Source organism: Solanum stenotomum, chromosome 2, assembly GCF_019186545.1.
Source record: "Solanum stenotomum isolate F172 chromosome 2, ASM1918654v1, whole genome shotgun sequence".
In the NCBI taxonomy this organism is placed as follows: Eukaryota; Viridiplantae; Streptophyta; class Magnoliopsida; order Solanales; family Solanaceae; genus Solanum; species Solanum stenotomum.
The window spans coordinates 73,329,109-73,347,858 of NC_064283.1; the positions used below are offsets into that span (position 1 = coordinate 73,329,109).

At 29.3% G+C, this 18,750-nt stretch overlaps 1 protein-coding gene across 1 annotated transcript; it reads right to left on the reverse strand.

Annotated features, from left to right (window-relative positions):
* Nucleotides 1–14,561: 14,561 nt before the first annotated feature.
* On the reverse strand, nt 14,562–16,952 carry LOC125856294 (uncharacterized). Its single transcript, XM_049535807.1, has one exon. It carries the CDS (start codon nt 16,950–16,952, stop codon nt 14,562–14,564), a length of 2,391 nt encoding a protein of 796 aa, XP_049391764.1.
* Nucleotides 16,953–18,750: the final 1,798 nt, after the last annotated feature.

Sequence of the window (18,750 nt, forward strand, 5' to 3'; positions counted from 1 at the left end):
GAGGGTAAAAAAAAGAGAGTATATCATGGAAAACCTAACAGTGAATCATTAGAACCTCACAGTTAAAGTGTCACGTCCTGAGCCTACACCCTGGACGCGGCCATCACTCGATAATCATCGCTAGTTCCCAAGCGAACCCTTGGCTTGACTGACTACTTAGTGGAAGATTTTCTCAAGCAACATGGGAGCTTCGAATGCATGATTAAACTTTATAGTCTAAAATAAAACTTAACTCAAATGAACATCTGGAAATACTTAGTAAGTTACAATCAACTATCTCAAAAACTCATAACATCTCAACAAAAAGGGGAAATAATGAGAGACTTCTCAATATTTAACTATGAAGCCTCTAATACTAGAATAGATATCGGGACAGAACCCTCAACAACTTAACCAAAGCAGAAAATAGATGTGAAGCCCTCCAAAAAGCAAGGACAAGGAGGCTCACCAAAACTAGCTGGAGTGCAAATGGTATCAACGAAACGACTGTTGATGACCCTGAACACCTGTATCTGCATCATATATAAGATGCAGGTTGAATGACATCCAGTATATTGAATGTACAAGCATGTAAAGAGAACTGGAAGCATAGATAACTGAACAAATAAGATTGGAAGAAATACTCACCTCAACTCACCTCCAATGCAAAAACAATAAAAAAAGATGCAATATTTAAAGTGTTATAAAATAGAAGATATTGACTCAATGATGTATAAAAATACAATAAGTTGTTCTTAACTCTTATTTGGGGGATTCTCTAACTGACAACCATCACTACGAGCTATGTGATGATACAGTGTCTCGTCCACGCTGCCAGAATTGTCCTATACCTTGTCGGGGTATAGAACACCTCAACTAAGTGGATCCACTAAACTATGCTTAAAAGCGATAAGAAATCGTCTAAAAAGTACGACCCTTTTGGTTGCATGGTTTATGAGGAATGTGAGTTGCTGAACTCATCCCCATATCGGTGCTCAATACTACTCCCAATAAATATATACTCATGCTCAATCTTTAAAACATACTCGAATAAAACGTGTCAAGTTTATGTTGGTCTTTAAGTATCCTACCTTTGATGTATCTAATTTTCTACGTGTTGTTGTTCATGTCACTCTATAATTGTGAGGTCCTTTTTGGAATGTGTCGACCAGTTGAAGAAGAGATGGAGTCTATCAATCATATTCGGAAAGACTAATGGACAAATACAGACTAAAAGTTGTGATAATCTTAATCTATGGCAGATTCAATTTTAATTAGTCGACTAACTGCGTTCATTTGAGCCCCCTTAGACCATCTCCAACTCACCTCTATATTTGGAGAATAAAATAAAAAATGACACTCCAACCCACCTCCAAATCACCCTCTATTCTTCAAATTTAGAGAGTTNTTTTATTTTTATTCTTGCACGTTTTTTTTCACTTCTTGCACCTTTCTTTTTTAAAAAAATTTACAAGTATTTATATAAAAAAAAATTGAGTATATATAAGAANCACTTTTTCATTATTTTATTTATTATTTCTACTTCTCATGTGTTGTCACCAACATCTTTTCAATGGCTTCGTTGTAACAGGGACGAAGAAGCTGACCACCTTCATAGATTACTTGCCATGGTTAAGTGTTTTGGATTTGGATGGTCACAAGGTGGATGGTCACAAGGCAATTATCAAGAAAGCCTATGCTAAAGCAACAAAACATATAGATATTGAAGTTGATCATACGATTCAAATATGGAAAGATGGCAACAAATCTTTGGAAGAGGACAACCTTGATGTTCTTATCATGCTCAGAGATACAAATGGAAATCCATTGATGAATGTTAAAGAGATTAAGGCACAAGTGCAAGTAAGTATATATATATTCAATTACTTATAGATCATGTGATAAAACAAAGTTGTATTGTTTTATCACCTTTGTCTAATTTTAAGGTTGATAGACTATTTGATCAAGATTCAAAATATGCTTATTTTGAAAAGAGTTTATAGCTTCATAAAAAATATATTTTTGGAGGATCATAGCAATTTATGCTGGTGAAATAGTTCTCACTGATTCAAACTTACGTTTGTTATCATTTAGTATTGGAAGACGAAGTTGTCCAGCTGTGAAACTTGATTCAACAATTACTACAATGTTACTTGCTAGACTTCTTCAAGGATTTACCTAGAATTTACCATGCAATGATTTAAATGAGTCTTCTAAGATTAATCATTTTTTTCCCTTACCATTTCTTGCTCAGGCAAAACCAAGATTAGCTCAGGACATGTCTCTCTAAGCTACAATGTTTTTCGTATTCATCTCTCTAAGTTATAACGTGTGAAATTATTTTTGTTAGGTTATCCATATGGCTTAAGTTACAGTATTGTCTTTTCATCCTATATATGTAAAGATTGTTGTTTTGTTTACTTAATTTAATAAAGTATCATTTGAATAGATCATTGGGTAATTAACATGTGTGTCCTTTACTTATATAGTAGATATTTAGGGTATGGAGTTCCTTATCTCATAAATTGAAGATTAAAATTATCAGTCCTTATAAATTATAAACCAATATTTACAATGAAAGATAAAACCAGACAAACATCTTGATGATTGTAGCACAAAATTAAATGACAAGTGTGTTACCGACAAATTAAGTAGCCAGAATAATCAAATATTTTAACTCTTCCCTTTTTTAGAACCAGAGACAAAATTTTATTTTTCAAATGACAGTAATTTGTAAGGGTGGACGTTTGGTCCCCGATTCGGTTCTTCGATTTTTTATTTTGAAAAGTGTGGACCAAACATTGAATTAAACTAGTTTGGTTCCATTTTTCAACTTTGATTCGGTATTTTTAAAACAGTTTTTCGGTGTGAATGAAAAATAAAATGAGGGCAAAATTAAAGTAAACGACATTTAAAAATTTAAAACAATGTTAAGTGATAATGTATCTAATCATGGAATACTTATAGTACTTAAAAATTTATATTTGTCTTTGTCCAGAATATTGTAACTCCAACTGTTGCTTGAGGAAAACAAGGGTAAAGAAAAATTAATTTACATGACGTACATCAGCAAAAATATATTTAGATTCCTCCTGAAAATTAATATTTGAAGTTAACTATATGAATTGTAAATTTGTTGCTACTTGAATTTGGCTATGAATGAGATAAAAAAAAATGTATTGGAATACTAATAGACATTTCTTTCTTTCACAGAAATCAAGTCTCTTTCTCCTTGTTCAAATTTACTTTTACTCAAAGAATCAAGGTTTCTTTGTCTTCCATAAACACAAATTTCAATTCCTTTTAATTTAGATCTTTTTAGGGAAATAATTATTGCTACACTCATGGAATGCAAAGACAATTAACACTGCATTAAAAGTGATCCTTAGTGGCAATTAATTTTTTATGATAATTTAATTATTGCTAAATATATTTTTAGAGGCAATTGATATTCTTTGTAAATGTCCCTGAAACCTTTAGCGACACTGAATCTTATGATAATTAATTAATGCAGGTAAAGATCTTAGTACTCTTTGTTAATGTTCATATTTTCACCGCTAAAAGTTATTTTTGTTATAATGTAAGCAACTGAATTTTTATTTTTTGTCGTAAAAAGCACACCTAAATTATCCCAATTTCTTGAATTTCATATTTGAACTATTGAGAATGTGAGTTTTCTACTTGAACTATCACTCAATAGTTACTGAAACACACCTCAACTAGCTTCTAATGATGTGCCTCCACTCTCTTTTATTTAAATTTTTTTTGCCATGTGACACTTCATGCAGAAAAATAATTTTACGATAACAAATTTAAATAAATTAATATTAAGTTAAATATTAAAATTATCATCATATAAATTAAATTATTTGAATTGTAATATCCTATCATTTTCTTCTCCACCTTTTAGTCATGGTCTCATTTCTACCGTAACATTGATATCTTTAACGGAGAGATTTTAAAATTTTAAAGTCCATTAAAAATATTAATGTGACCATCATTTTCTGTGTACCACAGTTGTAATGGTTGCTATCACAAATGCACATGTTTATTACTTTCTTGTTCTTATTTATTTGTTATATATTTTATTTTTGACAAATTAAGAAAGAATAATTTGTTACTATGGAAAAAAAAAATTTGGCCAGAAAATATGGGCAGAATTTGGCCAGAATGATATTTTATCTATGGTATTTTACCTTTTTAAACATTTTTACCCTTTTAACATTAATACTTTTTAACTAAAAAATGGAAAAAAATCAGTTTGTTTTAAAATAAAATAAATATTATAATTTTTTTAAATTTTCTGGCCATTTAGCACTTCCCTTTTATTAGTATATCCTTAATTTATTAATATTGAGTTAATATCATTAAAAAATATAGTTAGTAAATATATTTGAAACTCTATCAATTAATATAAAATGGTAAATTCACTATGTTAATTATTATTTTTTAATAGATGTATCAAGTTAAAATTTGACAAATAAATAAGGACTAAAGAAGTAATAGATTTTAGATGGGGATAAGTTTCTAAGCTCTAAAGTCAATGCAATTACAATAGCTTATATTCACTAACAAATTGTAACATCAATCTAAGAACTCAATTCACAAAGAGTGAACCTTAGAGATAGAGAGATATTTTAGAGAAACTTATAAAAATTATATTAGTTTATGAGATAATTATAAATTATCTAAACATATTTTAGTTTATAATATTACGAATCTTACAAAAATTTGGTGCGTTCAAATACATGTATCTCGAGATTTATGGAATTAAAGTATGTGTAATTTATTCTAGATACAATATATCCAAGTAGATTTGCATGTATCTGGCTATATAACAAATTTTGCTTGCCTCCCTTCCATATCTTTCGCATGTATCTGGTATCCCAAATAGATGCAAATACATGTATCTAGTCTATATTAAGTGTGATTCATATGTATTTGTGACACATGACTATCTCATTCGTCGCCCTCCCTCTCACTCACCTCTCTCCCTATTCTAGTTTAACTAGTTTCTAGACTAGCAAGTCATATATATGATATGAGTTATACTTAACCATAGTGTAATCATTAACAAAAATAAAATAAAATAAAAAAGTACAAGCTAAAATTGATGAACACTCATCAAATTTGAATGGCTTCTTTGTTGAGTGATAAATGATTAATTATTGTTTGAACTAAAAAATTGAATAACTGAATTAATTTACTCATTAATATTCAATTCTAACTTTTCAGCTTTTCTAACTTTCTATAGCAATTAATGAAAGGTTTTCAATATTGGTTGATGTAAGTTGTAGCAATCAATTGAGCTACCAACGTTTCATACTAAATTATGATCATTATTATATTTAATAAATGCAAACATTCTTTTTACTGTGTGAAATTTGTGTATTTATATTTTTATATTAAACTTTCTTATTATATAAAGAGATAGTTTGTGCTGAAGTAGGTATGTCGACAAGCATGCTTTTTTTTAAAAAAAAATAATATTTCTTTTGGTCTACTTTAATTTAATTATTAGTGTATAATTTTTTTAAAATTATGAAATTCGATTTAGCTATGACTTTTAGTTTTAAATTCAAGAAGACGTGCATGCTTTGCGTGTTTCGAAAAAAAAATACTTTTTTTGTTCTACTTTAATTTAATTAGTGTATAATTTTTTCAAAATTATGGAATTCGTTTTAGCAATATTTCTTTTGTTCTACTTTAATTTAATTAGTGTATAATTTTTTCAAAATTATGGAATCCGTTTTAACAATATTTCTTTTGTTCTACTTTAATTTAATTAGTGTATAATTTTTTTGAAATTATGAATCCGTTTTAGCTATGACTTTTAATTTTAAATTCAAGAAGATGTGCATGCTTCAACGTGTTTCAAAAATAAATTCAAACAAAATTACTTCTTTTTTTTTATTTTAATTTAATTAGTGTATAATTTTTTTGAAATTATGGAATCATTATCTTGAACGTCGGTAATATTTGTTTATATCTTGTAACTACTTTGAGTGAAAAATCAACGATCGATAACGAAAAATACATTAATTAGGGACATCTTAATGAACCTCTACACAATAAATTTGCGCAAACAAAAAGTAATTAACAACTTAAATATCTAAAAATCATATTAAAATTTATTCAACTTTCTAAATTCTACCTATATCATATAAATTAAAATAAAAAAAATATTAAGATATCGGACCTTTACTTTACAGTTAGTAGTTAGAGAATCTCCCAAATAAGAGTAAAAGAGTATGTATTGTATTTTTATATATTTTGAGTTGATATCTATTGTTTTGAGTTTATTGTATTTTTATATACATCCTTGAGTTAGTATATGTTTATTATGAAGCTTTAAACATGTTATCTTTCATTATTGCTTTCATATTGGAATTGAGTTGAGGTGAGTATTGTCTTCCCATGTTATCTGTTAAGTTAGCTATGTTTCAGTTTCCCCTTAGATACTCGTACATTCAATTTACTGATGTTATTAGACTTGCACCTTATAATGATGCAACTACAAGTGTTCAGGATCATCAACAGGTGTTTCGTTGAAATCATTTGACATTCCAGCTAGCTTTGGCGAACTTTCTTATATTCCAGAAGACTTCACCTTTACCTTACAGTTAGTAGTTTTGAGATGACGCGGATCTTGTCTCGATATCCTTCTGTAATAGTAGAGGCTTCATAGATAGATAGAGTTGAGGAGTTTTTTAGTATTTACTTTTTTTGAAAAGTTTTACAAACTATAAATATTTCTATTGAGTATTGTTCATACTTAATGAGGTTATTATTTGAGTTTAGCAATTTTATTCAATCTTAAGCCTACTATTGCTTGAGTTAGTTTTCCGCTTGTAGTTAACCAGGATGAGGATTCGCTTGGGGATCAACAATGGTTCGCAAGTGCTGGTCACGTCCAGAGTGTAGGCCCGGATCGTGACACAACTATTTACAAATAAAAAATGATATTATTTCGAATAGGGAAAAGAGTCTGATATACCCTTCAACTTTGTCATTTAGAGTTAATATACCCCTCGTTATGAAAGTGGTTCATATATACCCCTACTATTTTACAAATGACTCACATATACCACTTTTCTCTAACGAAAGTGAAAATATTAATTTTAATTTAATTTTTTTAATTATTTTAAAAATAATCTATATTAGGTATATATGATCCTCCTCACACATATATTTTTTTGACTTTTTTGTTTTAACGACTAATTTAAATTTATTATTTTTGTGGTCAAATATAATTATGTTCCACTAATTTATTATAGATTCCCCGATTTTTTTTACAAATACAAAAACTAAATTACAATATAGCTGAAAAAATAGTTTTAAATTAACATATAGCCACAATAATAAATATATGTATGAAAAAGATTTTAACATACGTTGAACTTTGCTAGAAGGATTATATATTCCCTTATATGATTATTTTTTTAAAAAAAATTAGGAGTAAAAAATATAAATTTAAAACTATTACAATAGAGGTATATTTAAACCAATTATATAACGCTAAGGATATATATGAATTACTTTCATAATAAATATATATCATCTCTAAATAGGGGTGTGCACTATTCGAATTAAACCGAATAACCAAACCAAATCAAATCAAATTTTTATTTGGATTGATTTTTTGGTTTTTCGGATTGGTTTTGGATTAATAAATTACTTTGTTTGGTTTTTTGGTTTGATTTCGGATTTTAAAAAATAAAAACCGAAAATACCGATATATATATATAATGTTTAGGTTTAGAATTAAGTTGGAGTTAACCATTTTTGTCCCTTTTTGGTTATGGTCTTTCATGATGATTACATTTATATTTTATGTTTGAACATCTATAATAAATATACTTATGTAATGACCCGGAAGATCATTTTTGGAAATTTTGAATATTCATTTAACTAGAGTGAACTAACTGATGGTTAATTATTAAATAACTAATTTTAATTAATGCTTAATGGGTTAAGTTTATAATTAGTTTAATATAACTTCACCCATATAGGAAAATAATTATTAGGGTTGAGAATTATTGGGTCATAATTTAGGGGGGTGGGGGTGTGGGGGGGGGGGGGGNGGGGGGGGGGGGGGGGGGGGGGGGGGGGGGGGGGGGGGAGAAAAAGAGAAGAAAAGGGCGAAGGTATATTCTTTGACCTAGAGTATCTCCATTAATGTTTTCTTTATCATATTCTTCTCTAAAATATTTGGCCCGAAAGCCTGGTAATTTTTTATAGTATTTTTCTAAATAAGGATATATTTCTTTACTGCTATCAAATATTTTGTAGTAATATTCTTCGAATTCACAAGTGTATTCTTGAATATAGCTCATTTTGCAGATTTGCAATTTTTCCAATTGTTCTTTTGCAATTGTCCTCATATTCTCTCTATTGTCTGTAGTAGTAGTAGTAGTAGTAGTAGTAGTATATATATATATACTAGATAAGGCCCGTGCAAGGCACGGGCAATATTAATTAGCCCTACATGGCCATTTTTTATTGGTTTGGTAGTATTTGAGAGCAAAAAAAAAAGTGCTAAAAGAAAGAAATATTAATTAGCCCTACGTGGCCATTTTTGATAGGTTTGGTAGTATTGGTAGGAGCTCTTTTAAGAAAGGAAATGCCGGGAATACCCTTGGTAGTCCAAGGGAACCACCACTTATATAGTATAATAATAGTATAGTATGATGAAAAAAGTGCTAAAAGAAAGAAATATTAATTAGCCCTACGTGGCCATTTTTGATTGGTTTGGTAGCATTTGAGAGCAAAAAAAAAGTGCTAAAAGAAAGAAATATTAATTAGATATAGTATAGGAAGGAAATGACGGGAATACCGTTGGTAGTCCAAGGGAACCACAACTTATATAGAATGAATGATGATTATTATATATGATGATGAAGAAAGAAATATTAATTAGCCCTACGTGGCCATTTTTGATAGGTTTGGTAGTATTGGTAGGAGCTCTTTTAAGGAAGGAAATGACGGGAATACCCTTGGTAGTCCAAGGGAACCACCACTTATATAGTATGAAGTATGATGATGATATATAGTAAGTAAAAGAAAAATAATAAAATAGATAGAAGTAGAATAGAAAATAGAATATAATAGAAAGAAATAGAAAGTAGAAATAGAAAATATTATATAAAAGAAAGAAATATTAATTAGCCCCACGTGGCAATTTTTGATTGGTTTGATAGTAGTTGAGGAACCACCACTTATATAGTATGATTATATAGTATGTAATTGGATTTGTGTATAATGATAAGTAATGATTGCCAATTTGGTTCTTAAAAGTTAACTAACAAATCACGTGATTGGTTGTAAATTAGAATATTTTGGAATCAGTTTGGTAGCGGGTAATCAGTGAATAATTGTGACTAGTTGGGTGATTTGATTATAGATAATTTGATGTGTATTGCTGAACATTGAAAAAGATAAAGTATAAAATAATTGTCATAAATGGAAGGATAAGGTGAATTGTCATAATCAGTGAATAAGTATTGTGTTTTAAGTTTTACTTATGATTTATATTAGAAAGTATATTTAAGAGATTCAATACTATTACTTTGGTTATGTTATTAATTATCGACATAACCGAATAACCAAATCGAAAAAAGTCGAACCGAATAGAGGAAAATCAAACCAAATTTATTTTGGATCCGATTGGTTACACTTTTACAAAATCAAAAACTGAAAAATCCAGACCGAAAAATCAAATGCACACCCCTATCTCTAAAAAATAAAATTATTTTTCCCCTTTCAAAAATTCTAAAAATATAACCCGCCCATACTATACTTTTAAAAAGTTCTTGTCATCGAATAGCTGCCCACAGAAATATTTTTACTATAGTTTAGGATAGACATAAATATTTTTAAAAATCATATTTTTGTTTTCAGGTTTGACATTGATATTTTTTTTAATTTTTTTTTTTGGTTTTTAGATTTTAGCATCGAAAAGATTACCGTAGTTCAAGATAAGGATAGATATAAATATCAAAAAAATATATTGAATTGAATTAATTCAATTCTTTAGTTTTAGGTTTGACATTGATATTTTTTTCAAAAAAACTGGTTTGATTTCTCAATTCGAAGCAATTAAATCATTAATGAAAAAATTTATTGTAGTTCAAGATAAAGATAGACATAATATCGAAAAATCAGGTTGATTTGAACTAATTCAATTCTTTAGTTTTTAGGTTCGACAATGATATTTTTTCAAAAAGTTTGATTTGATTTCTCAATTTGTAGCAATTAAATCATTGATGGAATTTTATTTTTTTTTACTGTAGTTCAAGATAAGGATATACATAATTATCAAAAAATACAGTTGAAAAGTAATTCAATTCTTTAGTTTTTAGGTTCGACGTTGATATTTTTCCAAAATTTTTGGTTTGATTTGTCAAATCGTAGCATTTAAATTATTAGTGAAAAAAATTGATGTAGTTCAAGATAAGGATATGCATAAATATAAAAAAAATCAGGTTAAACTGAATCAATTCAATTCTTTAGTTTTTACTTTCGGCATTGATATAAAAATGTCTATTGTTAATTATTAATAATATAAAAATATATATTATTAATTATTAATAATATAAAAATGTCTATTCATGCCTATTGTTAATCAAAATTGCGGCTTAGCAGCGATTTTTATTTTTTAAAATAATTTATAGGTCACATTCAGATGACCTAAGCAATGTCAGTGGAAATAAGTGGCCTATGTTAAATTGTCGTGTCATACCCCGTAACCCCTCCCCCCCAACACACACAAAACAAAAGTATATTTGAGAGCTTTTAACTGAAAAAATCTATAAAAACTGTGGGCTGACATGGTACTACGGTTTACTGTTAGCGGCTCATGACGTACGCAACTTCTTAATAAAAATCGCTGCCTTAGCCGCGATCTTCTCAAAAAAAAATAAATCTTTTTTTTCTTCAAAAGGTTAATAATAGGCATTTTTATATTATTAATAATTAACAATAGACATTTTATCTTTGTGGGATTTCACTAGGTATGTTGTTGTGTTGTTGTTGTAACAATAGACATTTTATATTATTAATAATTAACAATAGGCATTAAAATAATAGCACTAAGCATGAAAAATGTTGCCCCTGCAGCGATATGTAAAGAAAAAAAAATTTCGACTTAAAATCGCTGTCACAGTAGTGATTTTTAATAAATAAAAAAAAGAAAAAAATTTGATCTGCCCTTTTAAAATTTTTGACAATTTTTTTACCCTTTTGGCTTCGGACTCATATTTTTACTCTTCAATGAAATTCTTCTTTTGGGATGTATGCTCCAAATTATGAGGTTATTTTTCACTAAAGGTAGTGATAATAAAAAATTGTATGACACCCCAAAAAGAAAATTAAGAAGACAATTGAACAACTTCAACAATGGATTTTGGAACGCAAAATTATAGTGTTTAATAATACTAATGTAAGTTTTAAAAATTAAATAGGGATATTTTCAAAGTTGGATTACAATTTTGCCCCCGTAGTATATCACAATTATATTAATAATTTAACTTCTAACAATAATGTTTAATTACATTTCAAAAAATAATTAATTTGTAATGACTTAATAAAGCCTATTCAAATTCTTGATGTTACTTCTATCTTCTCTTACGTTAGAACATTTGTATATATACATATTTTTTTTTTCAGTTTTCAATAATTATTAAAAAAAGTAATGTTGGCTCATTTCCCCCTATTCTTCTAACAATAATGTTTAATTACATTTCAAAAAATAATTAATTTGTAATGACTTAATAAAGCCTATTCAAATTCTTGATGTTACTTCTATCTTCTCTTACGTTAGAACATTTGTATATATATATATATATTTTTATTTTTTTTTTTCAGTTTTCAATAATTATTAAAAAAGTAATGTTGGTTCGTTTTCCCTTATTCATGAATACATAGATTAAAATCACCTACTTAATTAATGAGACATTTTTACCCATATCTAAACACTACCTTTTTATAATATCTACCAAATAATACATTTACCTTTTAATAAATAAATCAATAAATTGGAAAAACATTAACGTGAAGTTCATGAATCTATTGAGCCATTAGTGTACAATTATATGAGCTTATCCCATTATTTTATATTTATTGCTTCTTTTAATTTTAATCGGTTAAAAAGATTTTCATGTAATTTATTAAGTTTTATATAATACACATAATACTTCTGGATAAAGCATAAGATGCAGTTTCAATTGATTCACACAGCAGTTCGGGTAAGTATATTGTTATTCGAATTATTTCATATAATTGAAAATTAGATTCTTTAATTTGTCTGATATATACATACTAATATAAAGATTAAAGTCTATCTAGCCAACTGCAGATTTGAGACAACAATACAATGAAGCAATAGTTTCGATATTTTGTCAAGAATGCATTTTGTGGTAGTTTACGCCCAGGTGATGTTGATTAACAAATATCATAATCATAGTTAAGTCAACTAATTTTAGAAAACTACTCTTCAAATTTGATAAGAATTACAATATATTTCATACAAAATTTGATATTTATTAATATCATTAATTTCACCTTATATTATTATACTTAAATATTAAATTGTACTATGATATTTAAGGTGAAAATCAACTAAACAATTTTATGTACTAGTAAACTTTATTCTTGAAATATTATACTATGTTGTGAAACAAAAAACAAAAGTGAAGAATTATGAATGTTGAAAAAAAAACCATAAAATAAAAGAACACGAAACAAAACTAAAAAATAAAAAGGAAAAAGTTTTTTAAAATTAAACGATACCAAAACTATTCCAAGGAGAAAATGTGGTACGTTTGAAGGAAAAAAATATACGTTTTTTAAAAATATTCTTTTATCTTCCTTTTTTGTGTGAAAATAAAGAAAACATTGTTTTAAATGCAAATATTTTTGAAGATTATTATTTATCCCAATTAATATAAATGTTTCATGTTCTACAATTTTAATATTTAAATGTAAAAATATAAGATGAGATTAATGATATTAAGAAATATAAAATTTTGTATGGAATATATTGTACTTTTTACCAAATTTAGAGAGTCCTTTTCTAAAATTAATTAACTTAACTATGGTTATGATATTTGTTAATATGATATAATCTTGACCTTTAAACTTTAAATAAGATACATGTCTCTTATCTAGAGGTGCAGTTGACGAAATAGAGGGAAGGGATAATGGAGGGGAGCCAAATCCGATTTTCATAATTTTGGATGATTGGGAGGCTACTAATTCATGATAAACACATACATGAATTTCCATGTATGATAAAACATTAATTTACTATAATAATAAAATAAAATGAAAAAAAAAAACAAAATTTTACCTTGTAGAAAGAGATTTTTAACTACTACTTAAGTAATATTTTGGATTAACTTTACAAGGAAAATACGGTTTCTCCAACTTCTACTTTTCTTTTATTTTGATTTTGATTTTAATTCAAGTACTTTCTTGCATTATCCTCATCTTTTTTTTAATCTTTTTTTAAAAAAAAATTCTCCAAGTTAATAACTTTAAAAATTATATATGAATTCAATTGACAATGAATTCCATGATTTAGTAATTTCTTATGTTTTCTTATCACCATATAAATTAAATTATTTGAATCGTAATATCCGCCATCTTCTTCTCCCCCTTTTAGTCATGGTCTCATTTATATCGTAACATTGATATCTTTAACGGAGAGATTTTAAGATTTTAAAGTCAATTAAAATATTAATATGACCATCATTTTCTGTGGACCACAGGTGTAATGGCTGCTGGCACATCACAAATGCACATGTTTATTACTATATCTATTCAGACTTATATAAATAGATTACCTATATTTCTAAACAAACTAATTATATATGAGTTTGGAAGGGAAGTTCGAACCATAGCGTTACCTCTAAAAGGAAGATGGTGGTAAAGTAGTTCTCACTGATTCAAAGATATGTTTGTTGTCATTTAGTATTCGAAGACGAGATAGTCCAGGTGTGAAACTTGGCTCAACAATTACTGCAATGTTACTTGCTAGACTTCTTCAAGGCTTTACTTGGAATTTACCACCAAATTCACCATGCAATAATGACTTAATTGAATCATCTAAGACTGATCCTTTTTGTACCTTACCACTTCTTGCTCAGGCAAAACCAAGATTAGCTAAGGCCATGTATACTTAACATACAACTTTATGCAACATGAGTTGTATTAATAACATGTTTTGTTTTCTTCTCATTGTTCTATTTGTGTGAACCAATATGCTGTGAAAAATCTATGGATTGAGCTTTTCCTGCATCCAAAATTTTTAACTATTTCAAAGCTACAACTCATTGTATACGTAAGTACAAACAGACACACAAGATGATATGCACTTGCACACACTAATATCTATTACAAACAACAGTAGAATGTGGTAAGAGAACATGAATGCACACACGTATACGCGAATCAGAGGCGAATCCAGGATTTTAAGAAAACGGGTGCACCATTGCTTTAAAGATAAGATAAAAAAATTTATAATAACAATAACTAAGCGAGCAATACATAAAAATTACATTACCACAAAAAATATCATCAGTTTACAATTGTACTCGACGAGACTTCATATTTTGAAAACGATCTATAATAGCATCATTACTTACATTTTCAAATATCTTCCGCTCTATCTTACAAACTAAACATCCATTCAAAAATTCTTCACCAATGCTATTACGTAGATCATTTTTGATGAGCTTCATTGAGGAGAATGCTCTTTCCACACTTGCCGTAGCAACAGGCAAAATCAAAGCCAACTTTACAAGCAAATAAACAAGAGACCAAGTTTGATCCAATTTTGTTTGTGCCATCATCGTAGCAAGATCTTTAATCCCCTTCAAGTTGAGAAACTTGCTATCACACTCTCGAGCATAGACAATGAAACTATCAAGTTGATAACTGAGATCTCGAAGTTCATTATCACCAAACTCACTTTTATAATATTCGGCCAACTTCATTATTCTGCTCTTACTAAAATTAGCAAATGAATCAACCGGATTCAAACTAGCCATGCCAAGGAGTAAGTCACTAGTCACAACATCAAAACGATTATTGAGCTCCTGAAGTTGCAAATCAATAACTGCATAAAACACTTCCATACGAAAGTGATGTAAATATGAAATTTCGGACTTCTTACGCTTCGATCTTGGATAGTCTTCAGTCATTTCGGGAACCAAAATATCATGTTTACCACAAAATGAAGAAACCTCATCCATCAAAGACTCCAAACCACTCTCTCTCATTGTTTGTAATCTTCTCTTTGAAGGATTAAGCAATCCCATAGCATTGACAATATCTTGATCTTTATTTTGTAAAGCTTTGTTCAATTTATTTGTAAGAAGCAACATCTTGAACATCAAATGCAACACAAAGATAAATTCAAATTCTTGAATTTTATCTAAAAGGTTACCTGCCGCAAGTTTATCAAGATCATGTGGAGAATTTTCTTTCATATCTTTAAGCACATTAGCAATTGAAGAAAATATAATCATGAAATTTTCCAAGGTTTTGAAATGGGATCCCCAACGAGTATCACCCGGTCGTTGGAGGCCACGTTCTTGATTTAATCCTTGTCCGGTAAGAATTTCTCCGAATTTAAGCAATTCTTCCAACTTCTCAACTTGGTGTTGTCGAAGTAAGTCCCTGCGTTTAAAAGATGTCCCAATAGTATTCAAAACATTAGTGACAACATAAAAGAAATTTTTCACATCCGGATGTTTTTTAGAAAGAGCCACAAGTGTCAATTGCAATTGGTGAGCAAAACAATGAATATGATATGCAGACGGAGCATCTTGCAAAATCAAAGACTTTAAGCCATTTTTTTCTCCTTGCATATTACTAGCTCCATCATAACCTTGTCCACGGAGTCTTGATAGGCATAACGAGTGATCCAAAAGTAAAGAGTAAATTACTTTTTGCAATGATTTTGCGGATGTATCACCCACATGAACAATACCCAAAAAGCTTTCTATCAACTCTCCGTTTTTGTTAACATATCGTAAAACTAGTGCCATTTGCTCTTTATGTGAAATGTCCTTTGACTCATCAACTAGTATTCCAAAATAATCACCATCCAAGTCTTTGATGATAGCTTTAATTGTTTCTTTAGTACAAGCATCCACAATCTCTTTTTGAATTGTTGAACAAATCATCATATCATTTTTTGGAGCATGTTGTAATATCACCTTTTCCACATCCGGACGATTAACCCCATGAAATTTCAAAAGTTCAAGAAAAAGACCTTTGTAATCGGAATCTTCACTCTCATCATGACCACGAAATGGCAATCCATTTCTTAGGAGAAACCTTACCACATTGATTGAGGCATTTAAACGAATTCGATAATCACTTTTTGTTTTTTCACTTTGCTTGTGAAGAGAAGATTGAATTGATTGACGTTGATTCGCAAAATCAAGCATCCTATTCAAACATTTGTTATGAATACTATTCACCTCACCAACATGCAATCGAATCCTTTCCGGACCATGGTTCCAATTCTTAAAACCATCTTGTGTAAATGATTTTCCCGCATTACCACGACTTTCAAATTCATTCTTGAAGAGATAACAACACAAACAAAATATAGCATCATCATCTATGCTATATTCCAACCAAGCAGAATTTGGAGCATTAAACCACTCAGGATTAAATTGCCGATTACTAGTCCCAAATGTTGTTTTAGGATATACACGAAGTTTTGGTTGATAAGGCCCCATCAAAATATAATGTCTCCTCACAACATCTCGAATATTAGAATCATATTCAAAGATGGGTTTTCTTTCTCCGGGATCCCGTTTGAGAGATCCAACCCCAAGAATACAATCAACATTTGAAGAAGAAGATGTAATTGTCTCTCTTTGAGCTTCTGGAGCTACATGTGAACTAACAGATAGATCGCTACTAGAACGTGGTTTCTTAATCAAAAATTTATCCATTTAGATATTCAAGGATAAATGTTCCTACAAATTCAAATAACTATTCAACTTAGTCACAAATTTAACTAGCAAATTTAAAATAATCACATATCTTTCACAATAAAAAATAAGGGAATCACACCCTTGCAAGTTCAAATAAAATAGAGGAATCACAATCCTTGCAAATGTAACTAAAATAGAGGAATCACACTCCTTTCACATTTAACAATAAGAAAATCACACATTCATAATAAAAAGAGAACTTATGCCTCTTTTGCATTCGAAATCACATATTCATAGAAAGAAGAGGAATCACACCCCTTTCACATTTAAAAAATTAAGGGAATCACACCCATTTCACATTAAAAAAATAAGGGAATCACACCTCTTTCACATTAAAAAAAAGGAATCACACTCTTCAAAATTGATAATATAATATGAAACACATTTCTTACAAGTTACATCCGCAAAATATGTAAGTTTGAGATAATCAATTCTTTAGCTATTGATGATTTCCTATTATAAGTAATGACAAGATTTTTTTATATGAAAACCCTAAAATTAAAGTGATATATACATACATATATTTTTTTTTATCTTGTTAGTTTGTATATTAAAAAGAGAAATCATAAACTAAAATTACCTTAAACTTTGACAATGATGATTTCTCTAAATTCTTGACTTGAAGTTGGAGACTTGAAGCTTCTTCTTTGTGTGGAAAATAGAAAACAAATTTGAAGAGAGAAGAAAAATATTGTTGGAACTTGGAACTTGAAAAGTGTGTGGAAAGGAAACTTTTGAAGTCTTTCACTTTTTAACTTTCAGAATTTAGCTTCTTTTTTTTTTTTAATGAAAAATGTGTTTTTAGTTAATAAAAATAAATTTGCAGCGAATTGGGGCTGCCTGGGATCGAACCTGCGACCTGTGAGTTGAAATTTTGCAGTGGTACCAGTGGACCATCCAGCCATTTTGAGAACGGGTTCAACAAGTTTTAATTTAATATATTCTTTAATAATTATAGAAGTAATATATCGAGTTTAGTCGGATGAGCACGGGTTCGGGTGACCCAAAATTAGTACATAAATTCGCCCCTGACGCGAATGTATTCAGAAAAAAAAAAACTAGCAAAATGCGTGAATGAGTATATCATGAAAGACGAGAGGGAGTTGCTCGGATGGTAAGCAGCCCTCACTTCCAACCCAAAGGTTGCGAGTTCGATCACCAAGGGAGCAAAAGGGGTGGGAGCTCCTAGAGAGGGTAAAAAAAAAAGAGTATATCATGGAAAACCTAATAGTGAATCATTAGAACCTCACAGTTAAAGTGTCACGTCCCGGTCCTACACCCTGGACGTGGCCGGCACGAGAACCATCGTTGTCCCCAAGTGAACCCTTGGCTTGACTGACTACTTAGAGGAAGACTAACTCAAGCAAAATGGGAGCTTCGAATGCATAATTAAACTTTAAAGTCTTATAACAAAACTTAACTCAAATGAACATCTGGAAATACTTAGTAAGTTACAATCAACTATCTCAAAAACTCAGAACATCTCAACAAAAAGGGGAAATAATGAGAGACTTCTCAATATTTAACTATGAAGCCTCTAATACTAGAATAGATGTCGGGACAGAACCCTCAACAACTTAACCAAAGCAGAAAATAGATGTGAAGCCCTCCAGAAAGCAAGGAGGCTCACCAAAACTAGTTGGAGTGCAAATGGTATCAACGAAACGCATGTTGATGACCCTGAACACCTATATCTGCATCATAAATAAGATGCAGGTCGAATGACATCCAGTATATTGAATGTACAAGCATGTAA

Bases quoted from the DNA above. Each gene is read 5' to 3' on its own strand.
- LOC125856294 (XM_049535807.1), bottom strand. From the start codon at position 16,952: ATGGATAAATTTTTGATTAAGAAACCACGTTCTAGTAGCGATCTATCT.